The 25,425-nt window shown below is 40.8% G+C and overlaps 2 protein-coding genes across 2 annotated transcripts; both read right to left on the bottom strand.

The window, feature by feature from the left end:
* Positions 1–4,460: 4,460 nt before the first annotated feature.
* LOC102080998 (protein NLRC3) lies at positions 4,461–24,309 on the bottom strand. The gene is made up of 7 exons (XM_025903452.1): positions 24,256–24,309; positions 24,073–24,171; positions 23,819–23,923; positions 21,188–21,266; positions 14,558–14,786; positions 13,173–14,419; positions 4,461–4,582 (listed from the first exon to the last, which is right to left on the bottom strand). The coding sequence occupies exons 3-7, from the start codon at positions 23,866–23,868 to the stop codon at positions 4,535–4,537; spliced, it is 1,653 nt and encodes a 550-aa protein (XP_025759237.1). The 5' UTR covers positions 23,869–23,923; positions 24,073–24,171; positions 24,256–24,309; the 3' UTR covers positions 4,461–4,534.
* LOC112843957 (neoverrucotoxin subunit alpha-like) lies at positions 9,018–12,363 on the bottom strand. Its single transcript, XM_025903455.1, has 3 exons — positions 11,694–12,363; positions 10,684–10,730; positions 9,018–10,508 (listed from the first exon to the last, which is right to left on the bottom strand). Exons 1-3 carry the CDS (start codon positions 11,870–11,872, stop codon positions 9,979–9,981), a joined length of 756 nt encoding a protein of 251 aa, XP_025759240.1. The 5' UTR covers positions 11,873–12,363; the 3' UTR covers positions 9,018–9,978.
* Positions 24,310–25,425: the final 1,116 nt, after the last annotated feature.

The following is a 25,425-nucleotide window of genomic DNA, read 5'->3' as shown; positions in this document are numbered from 1 at the left end:
GCATAAAACACAACGAAAGACTATTTTATCAGACATAAGTGCTGCTTGTGGCAGGATTTAAAGCTTGGAAGCAGTCAATTTTGAACCAAGATACAACTTTGTTATGTAGTAAAAGCAATATATTGTTTATTGGTACTACTTTCTGTTATAAGCGAGAGAACACCAAGTGTGGTGTGTGCACATGGATATCCCTGTGCCCCTTCCACAACATGTTAAATAAAGTAAGGTCCTTTCCACAAAAAACGTGTTGTTACGTTGCCAATTAAGTTATAAGAGAGAACATAACAGACTGGCGACGAGGTTAAAACGGATCCCGGATGTGCACTGGACGACAGAGAGGGGGAAATCCTTGTGAAAGTGGCCAAAAGATACGAAAAAGGATACGGAAAGAAAACAACTAACCCTCCGTGTGGATGGTAACTCACCTGCCTAGCGAGTGAACTGCAGAGAGGACGTGAGTAACATCAATTCTTTTACTTGAGGCACGCATAAAGGCACCAAGAAAATGTCAGGAGGTGTTGGACAAATGTACATTTTCGATAACAGCACAGAGGATTGGACAACATATGTAGAGAAAGGTGAACAATATTGTCTGGCTAACAAAGTAGAGGATGAGAGAATGAGAGGAAAGTTGCTGTATTACTGAGAGTTGCGCAGCCTCATCACACCAGCAAACCAGCTGACAAAAGTTTCAAGGTGATCACAGAAGTGCTCCAAAAACATTTCCAACCAAAGCCACTGGTTATAGCCGAACAGTTCCGATTTCATAAACGAAATCAACTAAAGACTGAGTCCACATCAGAGTACATCGCGGAACTCCGGTGGCTGTCGGAGCACTGTCAGTTCGGGGAGGGGCTGTCAGATGTGCTGAGAGACTGCTTCACAGACTCCTCACAGATGATAACCTCACGTTGCACCATGCATTAGAGATATGCTATATCTATGGAGACAGCGGCAAAAGATGCAGGAGAGCTCCAGAGAAAATGCACAGAGCCGTGTTCTGTAAATAAAATGTATCCGCAGCGCAATGATAAATTACAGAAGTGCTTCAAATGCGGCAAGAAGTCACATGATGCTGCTAATTGCTGGTTTAAAGATTAAGAATGCCTGCAATGTAACAAAAAGGGGAATATACAGAAAATGTGCAAATCAAGGCAGTGTGATGAAAAAAAAATGTGGAAAAGTGACAGAAGGCTGCATGAAGTAAATGAGACGGACTCAAATGATTCTCAGGAGGATTTGGCATGCCTGGAGCTGTACACAATACAAGAGAAAGATAATGATGCAATATGGCTCACACCAAAATTACAAGAGGTTGAGTTACAGATGGAACTGGACACTGGGTCTGCCCTCTCACTGATCTCATAAAGATTACAGAGACAAATTCCCCAATCTGAAACTAAAACACACCTCAGTGAAACAGAAAACACACAGTGAAAGAATAGCTCCTCTGGAAAAACTAAAGTGAAAGTAAAATATGAGAAAAATAAATGCAACCTGGAACTTTATGTTCTGAAAAATGGAGGTGTGCCATTAGTTGTGCATGACTGGTTGAAACACATCCACCTCAACTTGAAAGAAATAAAGTCAATGAGACTGGCACGAGGCCTGAGTGCAGATTCTGTGGATAAAAGACTGAAACAGATACTTAATAACCATGCACAGGTGTTAAAAGATGGAATCGGCACCCTGAAAAATATTAAAGGACAGATCATACTGGAGGAAAATGCAAAACCAAGATTTTCACAAGGTTTCACAAAGTACCTTGTGCTTTATGACCCAAAGTCGAAGCAGAGCTCCAACTCTAGGAAGAACAAGGAATACTCACCAAGGTGGAATGGTCAGATTGGGCTACACCAATAGTATCAGTAAGCAAGAAAGCAAGTGATAGTGTGTGCAAATGTGGTGATTTTAAGGTTTCAGTGAACCCAGTTCTCCACATAGATCAGTACCCACTTTCACGGATAGAAGACATATTCACAGCAGTGGCAGGATGCAAACACTTTTTGAAAATTGACCTTGCTCAGGTTTATCTTCAGATGGAAGTAGAAGAGACAATCGGGGAATATAAGGTGATAAACACTCACAAAGGCCTATATCAGTACAGACTAGGATTTGGTATCGTATTTTGGTATGGTATTTTATTTGTGTTAGTTCTTTTTTAACTTGTAGTTCTAAATTGGAAGATTATTGTGATCTTGAAATATAAAAATAAAATTATATTAAATTTTTTTCATCGCTCAAAATAAGCATCACACTGGTATAGTCGCCGAAACGCCGTGCATTTATCGAGACTTTTAACACCAAGTAGGCCAAGTATGGCTCTTCGGATCCACATTATGTCAGCAGCTATTCTCCACCATGAACTATGTTTTTTAAAAAAAAAAACACCGCTCACGCCTCACAGACGACAGCTTACAGTCCTGCGTAACGGTGTGTGCAGAGGTTCAGGAACAGAAGTTCCATTGTAAACATACCACGGCAGACCGTGGTCTTTATTGACCACTTTTCACACACGGTTGCTGTACGCATGCAGCCAGTTATAGCTTTTCAGCTCACAGCCTGACACATACCAACACAACAGCATAGATAGCACAGACTTTAAGGTGGCAAGGCGTGATAGCGGATGCCTCAGGTGTGTCTGCCTCCCCTGCAGCGGCAATGCAGACCACGCCCCGCTACATATATTAACCAGGTAAAATAAATATTTATGCATATTCATTTTTTAGTACCATAGTGCTTTTTTTCCAGTTATTTTTTAAAATTCAGGTCAAGGCTCTGCTATGCTCCAAAAGCCCAACGGCGATATAAGGGTAGCGGCTCACAACAGTTTTTGTTTGCTAAATGTTTAAGTTCAGCTTTTAAATTCATTTAACCCTCTACTGCAGGGGTGTCCAAACTTTTTTCACTGAGGGCCACATACATAAAAATATAGGAGGGGCTGGGCCACTTACTAGAAATTAGGTATATAACCTTAACTGTAGTGTATTAAAGTTAGAAAAATCATTTAAAAGTGGTCAAATGTCTTATATTGTTGAATATAATTAAAGACAAAACTGCCTTCATCACAGCTTTCCATAAATGGATCTTTATTGATTTATTCAGAAAAAAGCTTTGGTAGCTCATTCTCAGAACAGCAGCAGATTTCTTCTTGGACAGAAGATTTACAGCACAGAGAAAAAACAATAAAGGGGAAAATGGGACGGGTACATTTCAAGCTTGTTATTTAAGTTCTTAGACTTAGCAACACACCTGTTAACGTTCGTTTGAAACGGTTATCAACATTAACAGACTGAACTGGACTTAATAACAGGAGTGCATATAATTTTAGTGAATTATTCTGATGAGTATCAGCTGCGCTGGGTATGTAAATCGGGACATCCAGCTGCGGTGCTCCTCGTACGCCACTCGTGCCAAAAGTCCGGACAAATGTCACTTGATCAGGGAGCAGATCTGCATCAGATGAGATCAGCTGACTTTGCGTGTGCGTGCGCTGTGCACAGCGGTGTGTACTCTGTGTGTTAACAAGAAAAACGCATGTAAGATAGTGGTGCGCAAAAGCAGGGTAGTGACAGAATTGATGCACATTATTGATATTTGAAGCATGTGTACCTGCATATTAACACACGGGTACTGTGGAATATATTTTTTACTCACCTAAAGTGCTCGTGCTCTCGTCCACTCCCCGCAAAAAACAATTAGCAGCTGTGCGGCGTCTGTGGCATCGGTGCTCTCATCGCATGCGATGGAGTAAAAATCAAAAGCACAGCTTTATCAGACAGTTGCAGTTTAATGTTGGCTGACAGTCTTCAGTGCGTGGCACAACTGGATTTCTGGACATGCTGACGTTGTTGAAGTCCTGCACTTATTTCGGGCACATTATTTCGGTGATTTTAACGAGGTCGTGTTTTATGAGGTCTCCATCTGAAAAAGGCTTGCCATGTCTTGCGATGAGTTGGGCGACCTCATAGCTGCTATTGGAGCCTTTTCCTGGACAATTTGAGCACGAAAAAAAATACTGTTGCTGACCCCGCAGGATAGCTACCCTTTGCTTTAATTTCTGCTCTCCCTCAGCACCAGTGTAGGATGCATAGGCCTGATGTTTGGTTTCATAATGACGTCGTACATTATACTCTTTCATAACTGCCACAGTTTCAGTGCAGATCAAACAGACACACTTCCCCTTTAATTCTTTGAAGAAATATTCACTCTCCCACCGTGTCTGAAATTTTCTGCACTCACTTTCTACCTTTCGCTTCTTTGGTTCTGCCATGTTTGGTAACTTGGGGGTGAATTTCTTCTGTGATTGTCCTTTTTGGTAGAGCAACTGGCTTGATCAAGAGTAGCTCCCCCTGGTGTTAAAACGAAGAAGTGCAATACACTCAAGCAAAAGTTGAAGTGCGGGCCATTTTCTATTCTATTTATAAAATTACTTGAGGGCCAATTAAAAATGGACCGCGGGCGGGCCGGACTTTGGACACCCCTGCTCTACTGCATAGCATTGCCCTGAGACAACAAACCACATTTTCATGTCTCACACTGGCCCTTCAAAAAAAAAAATTTTTTTTTTTTTCAAATACTGCTACCAGGCACATCTCTGTCCAATGAAATGATGAGTTGAAGGTGGGGGGGGGGACCCCTCCCCTCCCCCTTTCTGCAAGCTCCATTAGGAGGTAAGATAAGGATCACTATTTTACAGGTTTATAGTGAAATAAATGTGTATAAATATCCTTGCATGTGCATGAATATGTTAAGAAGTATATTTGATTGTTTGTTCTTTTTAAAATTTATTTATACAGCAAAACTGTTAATTTTCATTTGTTGCCTCTATTTTTTTTCTATATAATGCATTAGCATATCTGTGTAGAGATGTGTTTGTGTGCATTTATATGATCAAAGTCAATGTTTTTTACTTTACAATCTACTGATAATTACAGGACATGAACGTAAAAACCTTTTATGGAAGGAAACCAAGGGAATGTGCAGTTAGGCAGATTCCCTTAGAAAGTGAGGACGGTGAGCTTTTAAGGAGTAACAGTGACATGGAGGAGTGGATCCCTGAATCAGGTTTGAGGGATACTAGGAAGCTCAGGGGTCAGTTGGTAAAGTAATTGTGTGTGTGTGCGTGTGTGTGTGTGTGTGTGTGTGTGTGTGTGCGTGTGTGTGTGTGTGTGTGTGTGTGTGTGTGTTGACATGTATTACTTACACAAATCTGTTTACACTCACATTGTGAGGTCTCGCCTACTTTATGGGGACAAATTGCAAGGTAAATCATTAAGACTTGAGTCAGGGTTAGGGTAAGGTTCAGGCAGGGACTTGTGATGGGTAGGGTCACGATAAGTCTCCAGGAAATGAACATAAGTTAATGTAATGTCACCAGAAGTGATGAAAACACAATGCGTGTGTGTGTGTGTGTGTGTGTGTGTGTGTCTGTGCGCATGCACGTGCATGGGGTTGGGGTCAAATGTTGGATGTATTTTGGTGTTTTATTGTTCTGTGAAATGTTTAGATTGTTTATTTGTTGTTTGTTTATTTATTCATTCTTGCTGTACTAATAAAACTTATTATAGAATAACTTGGTGTTTGATTGCCCTTATCGCACAATGTTGCCTTGAAGCAACAAACCAATATCAGTTTGGGGGGTGTCAAATTTTATGATTTATATATTATTACGGACCCTAAAGCTCCCCCAAAATAGGGTGAAATATTAATATTTCCCCCATAATTAAGAAGTCGTGCAATAGAGGGTTAAGAGACCTTCCACTAGGTGTCTTTCCTTTTTGTTATATTTCTTTAAGAGTTCAGAATGTGTTAATTACATAAATAAAACGTAATTTTCTCTGTAGCACTTCACTGATTTCATAAGCAACACACTTTAGTTGTTTACACAAATCATAAAGGTAAAAAACAATATATACAGTGTTATCTTCATTTTAAATGTCAAAAAGTATTTGCGGCTCCCAGCTTTGTCTTTTGTGTGGAAACCGGGTCCAAATGGTTCTTTGGGTGTTAAAGGTTGCTGACCCCTGATATAGACTATGCTGGCCCATTTATGGACCAAATGTTCCTGGTTGTGGTTGATGCTCACTCACAGTGGCCAGAAATCTTCCCCGTAAAGCAAGCAACGGCTGCCAGCACGATCAATAGACTTCGGTCAGTGTTTGCACGCACAGGTCTGCCACGACAGCTCGTAAGTGACAATGGTTGTCAGTTTACTGGAGAGGAGTTCCAGCGTTTCCTTAGGAGTAACGGAGTACGATATATCACTTCAGCCCTCCATCATCCTGCAACAAATGGACACTTGCCAGAGACTACAGAGACCCAAGTCAGAAAAGGCAGTCTGGCATGATTCTGTCATGGACCAGACCGCTGACATACATCATAAATGTTGGAGCCAACTCAGTCTGGCGTAGAAATGTTGATCAGATTCAGATAGATGCAGAAAGTCTCATGGTTCCAGAGCAACCGGAGAGCACAGCTACATCTCAAGATTCAGAAGAGTTTACCTTCGTGTGTGTGACTTAGAAACTGTCAGACAATGGTGGACAAAATGCTTGCTATGCATTCCAACAGATTAATGTTACATCTTCAATGCTCAAAATCCCTGAAAAATATTCAGTTCATGATCCTGAGAACTGTCAGCACACCTGTCAATTGAAGTGACCACAGCCCCAACTTTAAGCTTTAATAAAATCAAACAGGTGAGTTGCAAAAAGATTCACCCACCTTACAGCTACAGAGGGAGAAGTTAGCGTTAAGGACCAAGACTGTTTTTGTATCAAGCTATAAACATGTTTTCTTCTGCTATAATTCTGCAACTTTTAGTAAAGTAATCCCAAAGGACTGACTCACTTATGGAGCCTGTTTCTAGTGGACAATAGAGCTGCAATTTCAGCACTGGCACAAAAAAAGCCTTTTGACTGCATTATTGTGTGCAGTCAGGGAAAGATTTCTGGAAATACACGTGATTTATATTTAATCCAGATCCAGCTTTCTGTAACTTAACTGCTACTGTAGCTGAAGTGGGTATTGCTGATTCTGAAGTAAAATACAAATACTTTAAAAGTGCTAAAATTTTACTAAAGTCCAGAATTTAAGTAACAGTGATGAGTTTCAGCTTTATTCAGTGAAGCTTTTGCAACTCAACCAGGTTCCACATTACTGAACTGTGAATGTAGCAAATGTGGAAGCTCTAACAGGTGCTATGGTGACCTCTGTGTAGTGTCTTCTCTGGTCTGCATTCACAACAAAAAGGCAATGGTTAGAATGCTCTCTTTTAATGTCGTGGGCAATCAGCACAAGATCTCGCGGGAATCCTCCATTATTCTGAGGATTACATTTCCACTTGCAGTGTGATCGTATAGTGGTAAATTTATACAACCAAAATAGAAAAAGCTCAACACCATTAACATTGCATGTTAAATTTCCGAAATGAAAGGAATATAGAAATATATTTCAAAGCTGTACATGAAACAATGTGAATTCTCTAAACAGTGTGGCACAGTCACATACCTGCATTCACAACAAAAAGGCAATGGTTAGAATGCTCTCTTTTAATGTTGTGGGCAATCAGCACAAGATCTAAATGGGAAAGCAACAACAGAGTTAGCTAACTATGCTCCCATTTTTTTCCTCTCTTCCCAATAAAGAAATCTCACATAAACGTGCACTCAATTCAACATAAAGACTGGAGAAATGACCCGCAACAAATGATGTATAAACAACAGAAAATAATCGGATCAGATTATATTACTTTAACAACCTGCAACATGATTTTTCTTCCCCACGACATTTGCGCATTCCTTACCTCGATCCTCCATTATTCTGACGATTACCCAGAATCCCTTGCCCTTTGTGAATGTTGCAGGGTGACTTTTACAACAGTAGGTGGCGCCAATGTCCCATTTAGCGGGATTTAACTTTGATTCTATTTAACTATGTTACACTATGATATAATTTTCCGTGTTATTTGGAATTGTATTTAGTTGGATTGAAATAGTCCCTGAGCCATTTCTGGGCATCAGGCCATCTTTTGCCCATTTGGGCTTTAAAGGAGCTTTTGGTGCTGATCAAATTCTTTTATTGTACAGTCTGTAAACTCTCACCACGAGATGTCAATAGATTACAGATTGCTGTCAACTGAATTCTGTTTTTTGTAGGCCTCCTAATTCAAGTACCTGTCCTTGCTACATCGCTAGTACATCTTTGCTATCGTGGCCATTGTAGGACTTACACGGTTTAGTCAGCCAAGAGAGAACAAAAATATCAAATTAAGACACCATAATGGCCAGTGAGCTAGTTTATTCTAATGTTTGAGTTTTGTCGGTAGGAGGTGACAGGCAGGTGTTTCTTCCCTCATCTTCAGCTTGTAGAATGAGTTCTGACTGTCATTGTGCTCAGGTGGGTTCCATCTGGTAACTACTGGGACATTTGATTCTATTACTGGACTTCTGCCCTGATTTAGTTAAATGTCAGAATAAAGAGAGAGAGCGCGCTCTTTTTTATCACTTTCATCAAATTTAGGAGTACATATACACTAAGTTTATTGTTAATTAATAAGAAAACTCCAGACGATTCCATTCTGAGCTGAAGAAGCTTCTGATAGGATAGTAGAGTCCATGTGAGTAAATTGGTGGCACACCTGTGGATGCATATAAGGTAACACACAGAGCCTGTTTCTTTGACATGGGAAAATCAAGAGATATCAACCAAAACACCAGGAAAAGAATTGTGGAGCTCCATAAGTGTGGCTGAATTTTGAACACAATTTGGTGCCATTTACAATTAAGAAATACAGACAATTTCTCTCTTTACTCTTAAATTTAACAAATATGTTTTTTATATTTTTCAATCAAAAAAAATAAACATTTAGTCTGATTAATGATTTACCATTTAAAAAAAGCGTTTGTGTTTTTATCTGAAGAGTATGTAAATATCTGGTTTCAACTGTATATTTGATGATGTTGGTGTTTGGCTTGATTGTCAGCACAAAGAGGGAGAGAGAGGAGCAGAGAGGGAGAGAGAGGAACAGAGAGGGAGAGAGAGGAGCAGAGAGGGAAAAGGAGAATGAGGACAGAGCAGAGATGGAACAAGAGCAGGTGAGACACACATGTTAGTCAAATGGTTGTTTGCCAAAACTCATTAGAAGATGTATCTAGTACCTAGTGTATCTTTTTAGGTTTGTTATTTTTTTTTTTTTAAAAACTAGTTTAAGAAGGTGTCCTGCATATGTGATATATATTTTGTTCCTATATAAAGTTATTCTTTTTTGAACAAAACTCAAAACTCTCTGCCAAGAGAATGCATTGGAAAAGCTTGGAAAGAAAAGAGTCTGGACTTCTTTAAGTTGCTTGAAGACGTTTCACCTCTCATCTGAGAAGCTTCTTCAGTTCTAGGGTCAAATGGTGGGGAGTCCCAGATTTAAGCCCTGTGGGAGTGTCCCTCCAAGAAGGACAATGGACTCCCTATTGATCATCTACCTAATCACACAAGCCAATGTGTGAAAATGGGTGTAGGTCACAATCAGCCAAGGTTTCGGGTGAGCTCATTGTGAAACCTAGCCCCACCCTATCATGTGATTTCCTGAGATCAGATGGCCCAGGATGTGAGTGGGCATTAACACTAGGTTTACTATCCTGCGCAAATTTGCGCAGGCATCTGGGAAGGGATCTCAAAACTGGATTATAGATGGCAGACAGTTGGTGTCATAAACCAACCAATAACAACATACCAATATTCAATGTGAAGCTTTGAGTGTAAAAAAACAGAAAAACAACATGTGGATCCTGAAATAATTGTAGCTTCCACCTTTAAAGGGCTGAAGAGGAAGACGTTTACAAGGAATCATTTAGAATAGTTACAACTGACTGATTATCTGAAACTGTGTTTCTGACTGAAAGAGACAGACATGTATAGACTGAACTATCTTTTCAACAGTCAGTGTTTTTCTCTAACAGGAGGACACTCTTTACACTCAACTCAGCACAGACACACTGAAGAACCAGGAAACCAGACTGTAAATGCAGGATAAAGAGGTTCAGTGAATGTGGTGTTGAAGGTGTGGAGGTGGATCAGAGTGTCAGAGGAAACTCTGTAGAAGGACAGAGTGCCAGCAGGATAATCCACATACACTGCTACTCTGTTAGAGACAGAGGAGGAGGATTGCAGATATGTTTCTGTGTTGTTGTGTAAGACAGAGTAACCCTTAACATCAGAGCAGAACAGACACCAGGACTGATCATTCCTTCCAAAGACAAAGACCTTACTGTCTCCTTTTTTTGAAATTCTTCTGTAACTCACCGATATATAAACCTCTCCTTTCCACTCTACCTCCCAATAACAGCAACTGGTGACACTATCTTTACATAGAAGCTGACAATCACCATCAAATCTGTCTGGATGATCAGGATATGACTGATCCTCCTTCACACGTGTCACCTTCCTGTTGTTGTCAGACAGTTTGAGGTTTGTGTGTACTGTGTTTGTGTCGATTGTGAGTTGACAGGAATCTGATGGAGAGAACAAACACAATCCAGCTGCAGTTATTGATCCATCATCTGTTCATTGATTGACATTTTGATGATGACTCCTGACATCAGAGATGTGAATGAGTGATGTGACAGTTTGACGATGGTTGAATGTGAGCTGCTTTGTTTTCATGAATCACATTAAAAACACACTTACACTTCCTCAGACCTGGTCTCAACCATCGGACTCCAGCAGGCTCCACCCTGAAAGGAGGAGGGGGGTCAGACCAGCACAGTCTCTTTCAGCATGCACACATGGACATTACATCGCTCTCATACTGTTAGACACTGATAAAGGAACAGCCAAGATTTTCAGATATACACTTTAATCCATATGTGTATTGAAGAGCATTTCATGTAAAGATAAATTTGTATGACCCTTTAGTTCCCCAACTCATTACTTTTAGGGAGGTGCTTTGGTCAGGATGGAATAGTCCACATGTGCCATTTATTAGTACCACATGTTAGAAGAAAACTCCCGCCTATAATATTTTCCACATTTACTTTTTCTCACTGCGTGTAATGAACTTTGGCTTTCTAATATCTGCCAAAATAAAGTTAGTGTTCAATAGTGCTCTTTTTCTGAGTTTAGGAGATACAATCAAAAGAGGGAAACAAGGAGGACATTGAAACACAGAGCAATGAGGCCAACGTGACACCAAGCAGAGGAAGACAGAGGACATAAGTACACAGAGGATAGCGGATGGAAAACAGGGGAGAACACAGCTGGAATGACAGAGCAGGTGAACCAAAACTAAACAGTCAAAATAAAACAGGAAGTATGATAACTATGAACACAAACACTAAGACAAAAAGGTATGACACTGGGAGAAACAGACATGGGAACAAGAGTGACTGTGGAGAAAGAAAGGAAACACCAAACGGAGAAACAGGAGTTAAGCAAAACAAAGGAAAGAGAGCAATACGGATTGTGAAGAGCAATACAGACTAACCAATTACTTAAACACTTAAAGTATAATTAAAGGAGTTTAAATATATATATATATATAAATAAATGAATATATTCTGTACATGTTTTTATTTTCTGTGTCATGTTGCTACTGTCAGTAGACTCTGTTGTCTACTCTACTAGGTATATTAAGAGTAAAGAAAAAAAGTTCTCCTCTATTAGACATCATCTTTGGCTACAAACAAGTCTCTCCATACCTGAGAGGTTTCAGTCTCAGTTGCTCAAGCAGAGTCACGCCTGCATCTCCAGGATGATTGTAGCTCAGCTTCAGCTCTTTAAGACGTGAGGAAGTGGAGCTCAGAGCTTTTGTCAGCAAAGAGCAACCTTCTTCTGTGATCATACATCCTGACAGGCTGCAGATACATGACATACTCATAGAGAAGTGTGGTGCAGTTGACTACCTTTTTTTTTTTTTTAAATGAAGTAACATTTAGCACTTAAAAACTAAAGTCTACAGTTAGCAAAACCTACATAAAGTAGAACTAACGCTAGTGGGAGTGTTATTAGTTTACAGGCATTTGGTCATAAATAAATTTATGCAAAGACTAAAATGTTGACCAGATGAAGACATTAAGTTAATTTACAAGATTATTTAAATCATTATTCAATCCAAGGAATTATAAACATTTGGAGCAAATTTGCCCACAAAACATCTAATCTTTGAAATATTTAAATCCAAAACAAAGTAGTGAAAATAAAATTTAAAAAATGAAAATAAAAATTAAATAATAATAATAATAATAATAAAACACTAAAGGTTCCACTTTACAAAAGTAATAATAATAGATACTTTAAAATTCCAGTAGACCCATTCCCTCATAGTCTGACTCAATGCAAACCAGATTTGAAATCACCATAATTAAAACATTTTAGAACCCCTGACCTGAGAGTTTCCAGTTCACAGTGTGGAGATTCCAGTCCTCGGCACAGCACTTTCACTCCTGAATCCTTCAAGTCATTGTTGCTCAGGTCCAGCTCTCTCAGACTAGAGGACTGGGAGCTGAGTAGTGAGTAAAGAGCTTCACAGCTTCTCTCTGAGAGGTTGCAGCCACCAAGTCTGGTGAGACATCAAAAGAATCTTAAGATATTTGGTTTTTTCTTTGCTAGTGAAAATATAGCAGTATCTTTAAAGCAAAAAAGTTTAAAACTTACAGAGCTTTTTCAGAAGCTTTGACCACGGGCAGCAGCCTCAGAAGAGCGTCTTCTGAAGCAGAGTATTTCTTCAGGTCAAACACATCCAGGTCATCAGAGGACAGTAGGATAAAAACCAGAGCTGACCACTGAGCAGGAGACAATTCATTTGTAGAGAGACTTCCTGAATTCAGGGACCTTTGGATCTCCTCCACTAGAGAACGATCATTCAGTTCATATAAACAGTGGAAAAGGTTAATCGTTTGCTCTGCAGACAGATTCTCACTGAGCTTCTTCTTGATGTAATTAATTGTTTCCTGATTTGTCTGGGGACTAATTCTTATCTGTTTCAGGAGACCTTGTAGGAGATTCTGATTTGTCTGCACTGAAAGACCCAGGAGGAAACGCAGAAATAAATCCAGGTGTCCTTTTGTGCTTTGCAAGGCCTTGTTCACAGCGCATTGATAGAAGTGATTCTCTGTCTGGGTGTTTTTTTGATGTTCTTCCAGCAGATTGACTCCAGAATTGATGAAGGTCAGATGTACATGAAGAGCAGCCAGAAACTCCTGAACACTCAGATGGACAAAGCAGAACACCTTGTCCTGGTACAGTCCTCTCTCCTCTTTAAAGATCTGTGTGAACACTCCTGAGTACACTGAGGCTGCTCTGACATCGATGCCACACTCTGTCAGGTCTGATTCATAGAAGATCAGGTTTCCTTTCTGCAGCTGATCAATAGCCAGTTTTCCCAGAGACTCAATCATCTTCCTGCTCTCTGGACTCCAGTGTGGATCTGTCTCAGCTCCTCCATCATATTTGACCTTCTTCACTTTGGCCTGAACCACCAGGAAGTGGATGTACAACTCAGTCAGGGTCTTGGGCAGCTCTTCTCCCTCTGTGGTTTTTAGAACATCCTCCAGAACTATAGCAGTGATCCAGCAGAAGACTGGGATGTGGCACATGATGTGGAGACTTCGTGATGTCTCGATGTGGGAGATTATTTTGCTAGCTAGTTTCTTATCACTGAATCTCTTCCTGAAGTACTTCTCTTTCTGTGGGTCACTGAAGCCTCTGACCTCTGTCACCATGTCAATACACTCAGGAGGGATCTGATTGGCTGCTGCAGGTCGTGTGGTTATCCAGAGGCGAGAAGAAGGAAGCAGGTTCCCCCTGATGAGGTTTATTAACAGCACATCCACTGAGGTGGACTTTCTAGGATCAGTTAGGACTCTAGTTTTGCGGAAGTCCAGAGGAATTCGATACTCATCCAGACCATCAAAGATGAACACAACCTGGAAGTCTTCAAAGCTGCAGATTCCTGCTTCTTTGGTTTCAGTAAAGAAGTGATGAACAAGTTCCACCAAGCTGAACTTTTTCTCTTTCAGCACATTCAGCTCTCTGAAAGTGAATGGAAATATGAACTGGATGTCCTGGTTGGCTTTGCCTTCAGCCCAGTCCAGAGTAAACTTTTGTGTTAAGACTGTTTTCCCAATGCCAGCCACTCCTTTTGTCAACACTGTTCTGATTGGTTCATCTCTTCCAGATGAGCCATTAAAGATGTCTTCTTGTCTGATTGTTGTTTCTGGTCTGTCTGGTTTCCTGAATGCTGTTTCAATCTGTCTGACCTCATGTTCACCATTGACCTCTGCAGTCCCTCCCTCTGTGATGTAGAGCTCTGTGTAGATCTGATTCAGAAGGGTTGGGTTTCCTGCTTTAGCGATCCCCTCAAACATGCACTGGAACTTCTTCTTTAAAGCACATTTAAGTTTATTCTGGCATATGCTGGGAATTTCTTAAAGAACACACAGAGGATTTAGCCTTACAATAAAAACATCAACAAGTTCTGCTTTCAGAGGTAGATATATAATATCAGATCGCAAATGTAATGTTATTCTACTACCATTTTAAATATTTAGAGTAACCGTCTTACTGCTCTCCAGACGATCAGCCAGCTCCGCTTGCTTCATCATCCTCAGGAAGTGCAGAGTGAGCTTCACAAATGCTTCTCTGCTGCTGTTCATCTGCTTTTCATTCTCAGCCTTCAACAAGTCTTCATCCTCCCCATGACTCTCTAAGCATTCTGGGTAATCTGGACCCAGAATCTTCTGAATCTTCTTCAGCTCATTCTTTACAAAATTAACAATGTTTTCCTCCAGCAGCTGGAATAGAATAGAATATGAATGATTCAATCAGTGTGAAATCATGAAGTGAAACATCAGATCCATGCTGGATACACTGGACTTCAGCCAGAATGTTTCCAATACAAATATCATATTTTGGTGTCTCTCACACTAAAAATAATCCTTAAATAATGGGGTGTTGGGTTCATTATATACTACTCCATTCTAAGACAACAGGTTGCTAACTAAAACTAAAATTTAAACTGTACCACATATAAAATGCAATCAGAATTTCCCTTCATGATCACTACTCTTACTTATAATTTGACCTCACATCCTAGTAACAGGAAATCTCTTAAGTAATATTTTTAAAAATCAACAAGTTAAAATTCCCCCAAATATTTCCATTTCCTTTCCTTTGCTGTTGAAAAATACTGTGACTTTCAGAAGTCACACCAGTGAAGTACTAATTGTCATGGTCCTGGGTCAGGGACCCAGCGTTTTGTGATTATTATTATTATTATTATTATTATTATTATTATTATTATTATTATTATTTTCTCATGTTCTAGTTTCATTCTGATTTTGTATTCTGTTAAACTGTCTGAGAACTTGCTGTTTTATTTTGTAGATCCACATGTGATATCACTGTGTTCAGCTTCCATTTCCCTGTCATCATGTGAATTAGGATCAGCTGTGCTTCCCTCCTGTGTGTCATTTCCTAATTACTTTCTGTGTGTATATATAGTGCAGGGGTCGGCAAGTGTGCCACAGCTCGCACTTGAAGGGTTAACTGGTGGCAAGACCATAGCTGGACTGGCCATGGTGATTTTTTTGTTTTTATGGGCCGATGAATTTTTTTTTTTTTTTCTTCTCTCCAAATTTAATAAGGGTATAAACAATGAGAGGTGGTGGATTGGCCAGATGCTGGCCGATGTGTAAAAATAACTCAGTTGTTTGGTGGTGTCTATGGCGGAGCTTCCACAGAGGGCAGCAGGTGGATGAGGGAAAGGGGAGGCGGAGAGACCCGAAGCGGCCGCTGGTCCGAGTATCAGGTGAACTGAACTTCAGGTAAGACTGCAGGTCATAACTTCTATCTGGGTCAGATATAAACCAAGTTTAGGTGGAGTTTATTTTCGTTATGCTGACTTCTTAGAGTCAGTTACAATAACTCGTACTGCGTACTAGCTAGCATGACGGAGTTTCTATACAGCTGGGTGGGTGCTATGATGTTACTAATAGTGAACTTTATTTTATTCATAAGGTTAGTTAGTAGAGTTGCCAATCATCCCGTAAAAAGCGAAATGTCCCGTATTCAGAGAAAATATTACACGTTTCGTATTGAGCTGAAAAGGAACACAGTTTGTCCCGGACTTCAGCTAGAATGGAAAAAAAAAAAAAGACACAAAGCTGGAGTTTTTCTGTGTTTACGCTGTCAGCTGCCTCTTCTCCTCTCATATTCTCTCCTCCTCTCGCCTGTTGCTACTTCAATCATGAAACTGATCAATGATCAGCTGATCAGCTTTTCTCTCTTGTTTGTTTATCGCCCACTTTGCGCCAGAAAGGGGAAACCAGCGGATGTCGCGCTAAACAACAGCAGCACCTTTAAGCTTGATAAGCTGTTGTTAGAATTTATTTAATATTAATTTCTAGTATCAGCTGATGTTTGTTGGAGCCACAGCTGTAAAAGCTGCTGGTCATGATATCGGTTTGGATATGTGGTGAGAGGGAAACATGAAGATGAAACCAGGAGATGTCCTTACTGAATCATCAGAGCTGAACAGGTGATGGAGAAACAGGTTTACCTTTTAGGTCACATGAATGAGTTGAAGGGAAGTTATGAACTGTTTCTGAGAGACAAATAACACCAGGATCCTTTTCTATGTAGCTGACAGCTGGTAACTGTGCAGGGGCGGATCTAGCAAAGTGTTGCCAGGGGGCCAGGTAGGGCATTAACAGGGAAAGGGGGGCACTAAGAAATACTTTTCTTACTTATTCTCATTTAAAATGTCTGGCTGTTATTAAATAATTATCTGAATCTTACAACCAGAGTTTTTATCTGACGTAAAATTTATAGAAATCATACATTTACCAACAAGACAGTGTACATCACTGTCACAACAGTGTTTGTTTTCATTCAAAGGCTTTATGGCTTTTCCTATAATACCTGGTGGGCCGGTATCTAGTCAAAATGACCGGGCCAATTTTGTGTCCCAGTCCAGTTAACTGGCTGAGTTAATGCCAGTTAATGCAACATCGAAATGCAGCTGATTGAACTGAAAAGCTCGACTCTGGGGGGGTCAAAGTTTGGAGAACTACAAACGCAGCTGGAATCAACAGCTGTGCGTGTTCACGGAGCTTGCATTTTCACCTGCTGGGCATCACTACGTGACAAGTTTAATCATCTTCAGAGCATTGCAGAGGGATTATTGACAGTATTTGGTTCTACATATCTGTGAGCAAATTTTCTCTCACATGAAGAGTGTCCTCAGGTAGCCGTCTGAATGCTGGACACTCGGAGACCTGTGTCTCTGAGTGGGAGACCAGAGATCACATTAACATGTGTATCTCTGTATTAACAAACATGCCATATTGGCCCAGTTTATTTTTCTTATAATTGTTGTGAGGAGACCATAAATGGCATTTGCATTTTCTGTTGTACAGTTCATTTGCTGTTATGGATAAAAAGTGTCTTTTTTGTTTCAAAATAGCTGATAACTATTCGCTGATAGCTGCCAACATCTGCAAACAAATATAATTGTATAAAGTTGTTCTATATAGTGTGTAACTGTTAATATAGAGCGTTATTGAATTTATTGCTAATACAATCATATGGCACATTGACTTCTGAGGAAATTTTAGATGGCACTCGTCATCAGAAAGGTTGCCGACCCCTGACATAGTGGGTGTCGGTCTGTGCTCAGTGTGGGTTTGTCTGCGTTACTGTGTAAGTTGGTGGTCTGCGTGGCTTGCTGCGTCTCATCCCGTGTGTCATGCATTTAGGTTTTGTTATTAGTTTTCCCAGTCTAGGTTTTTGAAGTTTTTTGCTCCTCATTTTCTGTTTATGCCACTTTGTAAATAAACAGTCACTTGCATCACAGCCTTAGACTGCATTTTGGGTCCTTTTCCACAAACACCACCCAGCAGCCATGACAGTACGAATCCACCACAGCATGGACCCAGCAGACTCAGGCGCTTTCACAGAGGAGAAATTGCTCAGACAGCTATGGGATTACTGCCGGGCAGTCATCCACACCGCGGATGCTCCAAAGAAACCCATTCAAGTCGTCTTCTTGGATGCCTTCCTGTCTTCCACTGTTTTTCCCCAGAACTTCCTGAATGTCAGGGAGCTGGTTCGCATTATTAAGGATTTAAGAGCATGCTTCAAGTTTGAACTGTTTGGCATGGATGGCCTGGGCAAAGAGGATTCTGTGGCCTTCCTAGAGACTCTTGCCACTTGGTATTCCCGGCACCAACTGGCAGTTTCCCCGTAGCTGGTCACTGCTACACCACCCGACACTTCATCCCGGAAAAGATGGTGCCCCCACCATCATCATCACACAACTCCTCAACTCACTCCTGCGGCTTCAGCTGGGCCTGCTGACCACAGACCGGCAGTGCAAAACATTAGTGAGCAAATTGGACTCTGTGGTGTGTGTACAGGACACTGGTTGAGTTGTTTCAGCCGTGACAGTTATAACTTTTCCATAAGCTTTATTGGTGCCTGGGGCGGGTTCTGGTTTGTGGCTAGCTGCAGGGGAAAGGTAGAGTGGTGGGTTCAGGGTATGGTGTCAGTGGAGGCTGTCTCACACACCTAGCCCCATCATATAATCATGTCTCCCCTGTTTAAGATGTTGTCGGGACCTGAGGAGGTTGTGTGTGTGTGTGTGTGTGTGTGTGTGCTACAGAAGCAGAGCAGCTGGAAAGCTGCACTCTGGAAAAGTAGACAATGAAAAATGTCTGATTATCCTCCACCCTGATGGACATTACACCTTATTTATAAATCGTATTTCTGTTTATACTTCAATGCAACCAACACCCCTACCTCTTTAAACTGTATTTATTATAACGTTATTTAGTATAGTTCCAACAGCACCCACCCCCACCCCCCCCACTCACTCAATGTGCAATATCACTGATCACACTGGAAATATGTGTGTGTGTATGCATGTACGGATGCAAATATGTGTATATATACATGTATGTATGTATGTGCTTGTATGTAGAACTTGTACATATCGTTGTTGTGTAAATGTAAATTTGTCTGTTATTGTGTAAATACTTACGCTATTGTGTACTCCACACACATGGAGAGATGCCAAACTGCTTTTCACTGTTCTTGTAACAGAATAGAATGGCTTTTTATTGTCACTATGTTTAAAGCTGCAATGCTGCTGTCGTCAGGTCCTTCATTGCCACAGTGTCCTACAATGTTAATTATGGTTGTGGACAAATCCATAACCAGACGTGAAGACAAGCAACACCACTACATCTCAGAATATTCTGAGTAACTGGTCAGTGTCACGTTTCACTAGCTCAGACAAGCTGGGCTGTAAATAAATTCATTAAATTTGTTTTGTGAACTGAGGTGGAATAACTTTCCTGCACTAATGTCAGTGTTGGGAGTAACGGAGTACATGTACCGGCGTCACGTATTTAAAATACAAAATATTAGTAACTGCATTCCATTACAGTTACCGTTTAAAAAGGTGGTATTCAGAATACAGTTACTTTGTCAAAATAAATGGATTACACAACGGTCTTTTCCTGTTTCATATGTTAGGCTGTACCTTCTTTATTTCTGGTAATTCCACGCCAGTGGAAACCCAAACAAAACACGCATTAAGAGGCTCTAATGCCTGTGTCTCAATTTTGCAGCCCATGTCACCTCTGCTTGTGGCCACATAATAACGTGACGAAATATTTTTAAAAATAATAATATGAAAGCAATAGGCAGAGTGTTACAGGCATAGCCCTAAAGAATGTAGCCTCATGGGCGTGCTGCAGGGAGAATGGACTGCCATACCCGTTACGTGTCTATGAATGCAGGGGAGGGAGAAACAGGAGAGTCAAAAAGTACAAGTTGTCACCGACCAGAAACGGGAGATGGAAGCATGTAAATACAATAATAACCAGCCAAAAAGAGTGCCTGACGAGCCCAGTTGTAAGTAAGCTATTATATAGTCTAGTTGGAATTGATATGGCGAGTAACCTTCAGTAAAAGTAATAAATCACACAGCAATAATACATTCATGTAGTTGTAAAAAGCATGATACTATATTAAGTAATCCAAAGTATTCAGAATACATTACTCTCATTGAGTAACGTAACGGAATACGTTGCAAAATACATTTTGGGGCATGTATTCTGTAGTGGACCAGAACCTGGACCAGAAGCTGCTGCTGGCCTTCTTCAGCCCTTCAGTGGAGAGTGTGCTCTCCTACTGCCTGGGTGTTTGGTATGCAGGGGCCACAACTGAGAACAGGAAGGCTGTGCAGGGTAATTAACACCACCCAAAAACTAATTGCCTGCGCTCTGCCACCCTCCTGTGTAGGGAAAAAGAGGGCCATCACAGGGGATCCCTTGCATCCCACCCACCACCTTTTTGACCTCCTGCCCTCTGATCAATGCCTCAGGTCAATCGGGTCCTACACCTCCAGACTCACAAACAGCTTCTATCCCTGGGACATTCAGACTTTGAACAAACACTACCACCCACATCTAAGACGCTTGGAAAGAAAAGTGTCTGGACTTCTTTAAGTTGCTTGAAGACGTTTCACCTCTCATCCGAGAAGTTTCTTCAGTTCTAGGGTCAAATGGTCGAGAGTCCCAGATTTAAGCCCTGTTGGAGAATCCCCTCAAGAGGGACAATGGACCCGCTAATTATCCTCTACCTAATCACACAAGCCAAGGTGTGAAAATGGGTGTAGTCACGATCAGCCAAAGTTTCGGGTGAGCTCATTGTGAAACCAGCCCCACCCTACCAAGTGATTCCTGAGGTGAAATGGCCCAGGATATGAGTGGGCGTTAAGGCATCTGGGAAGAGATCTCAAAACTGAATTATAGATGGCAGACAGTTGGTGTCGTATGCGACCACCTCTGTTCGAAGATGGTTGTTCACAGTGGACATAGATGACTTCTTCCACTCCTATTTCAAACCATCTGTCTTCTCTGTCCAAAATGTGAACACTGGAAAGAGGTCACTCTTTCGAGGACTTAGATCTAGGACTCTCCACCATTTGACCCTAGAACTGAAAAAGCTTCTCGGATGAGAGGTGAAACGTCTTCAAGCAACTTAAAGAAGTCCAGACACTTTTCTTTCCAAGCTCCTTAGACTACGATGACCTGGATGACTGAGAACCTTCACAGACACATCCCCACATCCCATCCACCCACCAATCTCAGCCATGGTCTGAGTAACCCTCACACCCTGTACAGACCCTAAATATGGAGTCCAGATGTGCATGATCCTGCCGGTCAGACTGATCTCTGGCAACCTCTGAGCTTTCCTGGTCCACTCTGTGGAGGAATCATGAAGAATTAGTTTACATCAGGTCTGTTCATACAGAGTCAAACACAAGCTAAAGGCTCATGAAGTGAGGTCTGAATGTGAGCAGTGAATCAGATGATTCCCTTTAGTCGTAAATTTTTACTAGTCCTGATAATCCCATTGATAATCAGCAGCTCAGCCTGCAGCTGTTTGAAAATGTTAGCTAAGTTTGGTTTTATCACAACAGCTTTCCATTAGTTTCAGCTAAAATTCCCTAGAGCAAGGCAGTCTATCTATATCTATAACTGGTTTCACAGGTCACCTTCTAGTTATCAGAAAACATCTATATTAGTAGTCAATTACAGAACCATTTCTTCTAAATACAAAGATATATGTTACTTATACGTGTCTTGAAGAGGCATATTTCTTTCTAACGTATATTTTTAACACATAACTTTTATGAAATTTTAGCTATTACTGTCAAACATTTTCCAGTCACCCGAGATAAATCTGAATTTATCTTGGTGAGTTTGTGGTATTTTTAAGTTTTTTACATTTTTTTGAAATGTTTCCTTGTTGTTGTTTTTTATTTCCTCGGGTCATGTTTAAAGTGGTTAAAGTTATCTGGGTCAATTCATTATCTTAGCTTATTTATATTGTTTGTTTTATTTTAGTTTTCATTGTCTGTGTTCTCTATGTAAAGTCTGCATTTCTGTGTTTTGTATTCTGTTACTTCCTGTTTTATTTTGGTAATCTGTGTCTTCTTTCAGATTTGGTTCAGCTGTATGTTTCTCCGAGGTGTCTCATATGGCCTCATCTTCTCTTACGTATTTAAACCTTTAAACCCCCAAAGGCCTTTAAACATTTTAATGGATTTGAACTGGGTGGAGGAGGCACCACTAGGGAGGTATTTGGTTTGTTCGGACTCTAGCAGCGTGTTAGTGAGTATAGGTAATATGTCTTCGGACTCTAGGCAAGATATTGTTTTTGATATACTTCATTTATTGTATAGAATTAAACGCAGAGGGATAGAAGTGGATTTCTTATGGATTCCTGCGCATATCGGTGTTGATGGCAATGAACAGGCCAATAAGTTTGCAAAAGGTGCAGCAAGAAGTCATGTAGGTATGACCATAAAATACAGTAAAAGCAAGGTGAAAAGTATAATCAAGGTAAAGTTAAAGGAGCAGTGGCAGGCACAATGGGACAGAGAAGGGAAAGGCAGATATTATTATAGCACACAGAAAATAGTTGGGCAGTGTAGAAGAAGTTATAGAAGAGAAGAGGATATAATCTCGAGAGTAAGATTTGGTCACACAGGCTTGAATAGCACACTTAAAAAGATGGGTAAAGATGACACAGGGAATAGTGAATTCTGTGGACTAGAGGAGACATTTGAGCATGTAGTGTTGGAGTGTGATAAGTTTATAGGGCAGTGTTTAGCTTTTTAAGATCGACAGGTGTGTATCCGAGGCTGTAGGTGGAAAAACCGCTCCGACCAACACTCCAGTCCAGAGAGTGGGGGTAAATGCACCTAAAAGTACAAAGTGAGCATCCAACTTTATCCGAACCATAATCGCTCGCCTCCTCAGGAGTCAGGTGCAAACGCTTTATCCATTTTGTCCAGTCATCGGACCTAAAAGTGAACTTCTCCGGTGGGGTGACTTGAAACTGACTCATGTCGTCACATCTCTTTTCGCGCAGCTCCTCCTCGGCTGATGTCTAACCTGGCCCCGAAGGCGAAAACATTCACTTATGCCCATCTAACATTTCCAGTTTTCTTCTGACTAGGGATGGGTACCGGTGTCCGGTGCCATGATGGCACCGGTTCTGACATAAACGGTAGTAACCAGACCGAAAAGCAGTGCACATTTCGGTGCGTTTTTTTTTACTGAGATGTCATACACTTTGGATTTGCATTTTACGGTTCCGAGGATAGTAGGCGGGCCCAGGTACGGCTGTTCTTTTAGAGCAGAGCTACAGATTAAAAATGCCCAAGGCGACGCGGTCAAAGTCTGGCTGTACTTCACAGCAAAAGATGCAAACTCAGCAGCCTGCAACAAGTGCTTTAAGCTGATACTGTGCAAAGGAGGTAACTCCTCGAATCTGATGAAACGCCTGGCGATGCATAGCGTTTTTTTTGTTGTTGTTTTTTTTTAAAGCCGAGAAATGCGCCTTGTTTGATAGCTTGCTGCGAGACCTCACACCGTGCACATCTACTGCGGGTGTGGTGCCTGTTATCAGACCCGGAGTTAGCAACATCCCCCAAAAATCCGAAGAGTACAGTCCTGGCCCCTAGCCCTGTCAGCGTAGCAGAAATGATGACGGATGATGATGGCAGCAGCAGCCGTTCTCCTCTGCGTGAGTAGCTTAATGTTGTTCCTACCTCTTATAATTTACCTGATACTACACCTTACACTTTAACTATTGTGTTTTTGAAATAAACTCCAACACACACCACTTTAAACATGAATATAGAAATGTGTGTGAAACAGATCTGACCTGACATTAAACATGTCAGAGACTTTATTCAGTCAAACTGTTTATATAAAGTCACTTCCAACATTTAGATACAGATTACCTTTCTGCAACCGAATGGTGTGCTTCCTTAAAACCTACAGGGATATACATTGATGAGTCACTCTTCAAGGACACAAGGCTGGGTTCAGGTCCAGAAAAATCTGGTCTGCAATGGAGCCCAACAGAAAAAGAGAAAAACGAAAGTTTGAAAAAACAAGTTAACAATTTTTTCAGTTAATTAATTATAGTTTAATTTAACTTAATTGTCCCCCTGGGATATTTTTCAGCGCAATCTAAATAATGAGAGGCACTTACTTTACATTATATAATGTTGTTTTTTGAAAATCTAAAATATTCGCTTTTGACCAGTCACTCTTTAAGGACACACAGCTGGGTTCAGGTCCAGGTTGGTTCCTGTGAATAATGATGGAGCAGTGATGTGAGTGCTGAGCTGTGACATGGAGAAGAGTCATGGACAGTTAGAGATGTTCATCTCACCTCTGAGCTTTGGTCTGGCTCTCATGTTCCCCACACAGAGTGGTTTTAGAGGGAGGGACTCCCTCCTCTCTGTCCTCACACTGATCCATGCTGCTGAATTCACATCCACATCAGCTCACACACACTTTCCACCTTCACCTGCAGAGGAAACACAAATCATTCATGTGCACATCAACTGAAATCCTCCTTTCCATCATGTGTGCTGTCCAAATATCAGCTGCTTCTTTTCTGCTTCCTCTCAGTGTCAGCTGAATGCAGTCAGACAGCAGCGTGAGGCAGAGGAAGCTGCCATCAGCTGCTCTACTTCTACTATCAGTCCACTAGATGGAGCCATGAAGCACACACGATGCATTCACTGACACACACTGATTCACTCTGACTGGAAGCTTCAGTCCATTAACATTCAGTCAGTTCAACACATCTGAACAACATTTTCTAACATTTCAGTTGATCCACAATCCAAACAGGATCAGCAGAGTTAAAAGTGGGGAAGAACTTGACATTAAAGAACGTTTAAACATTCAAACATAAATACTGAATGCATTATCTGAGATTGCGCTTTTCAGTACTTCCTGAAACGCACAAAGTACTTCAAGACAGCACTAGAAACATTCAGGAGAAATGTTCTGCACTTTAAGTTACAGGATATCAACATTTTAGTAACTGTTTCAAAATAAATTAGAAAATACCTCGAACATTTTGACAACAATAGGATTTCATATTCTGAGCTTCTGTTCATACTCACGCACAAGATGTCAGACAGATCGTTGGTCAGCTTCCTTTGTCACGTCTTCCCAATTCCAGATGTTTCCCAGTTAGCTTGAACTATAAGGCAAATTTTTGCTGTTTCTGCAGAGAAAAAATTAAAGAGTCCTTGCCGTGTTACAGAGCTTCAGACTGAGACAATCATGTGATCCCAGGTTCAGGAAAATGAAGTGAAACTCTAAGAAGGAAGGAAATACCCAGAGAGGAGCTGACATGGGACTTGTCCATAAACTGAACTGATCCATTTCTGATTATCCATTAATGTGTTATAGCAGTTTTATTATGTAAAAATAAATAGATAAAATTAAAAAAAAACCACAACTTTCCTGTTAATCAACTTAACCTCCAAAAGATCTGTTTATATTGTAATCTGACACTTTGAATTCACACTGGTGTCACTGCATA

This window comes from Oreochromis niloticus, linkage group LG23 (assembly GCF_001858045.2).
Source record: "Oreochromis niloticus isolate F11D_XX linkage group LG23, O_niloticus_UMD_NMBU, whole genome shotgun sequence".
Lineage (NCBI taxonomy): Eukaryota > Metazoa > Chordata > Actinopteri > Cichliformes > Cichlidae > Oreochromis > Oreochromis niloticus.
This window is presented reverse-complemented; position numbering and strand designations above follow the sequence as displayed.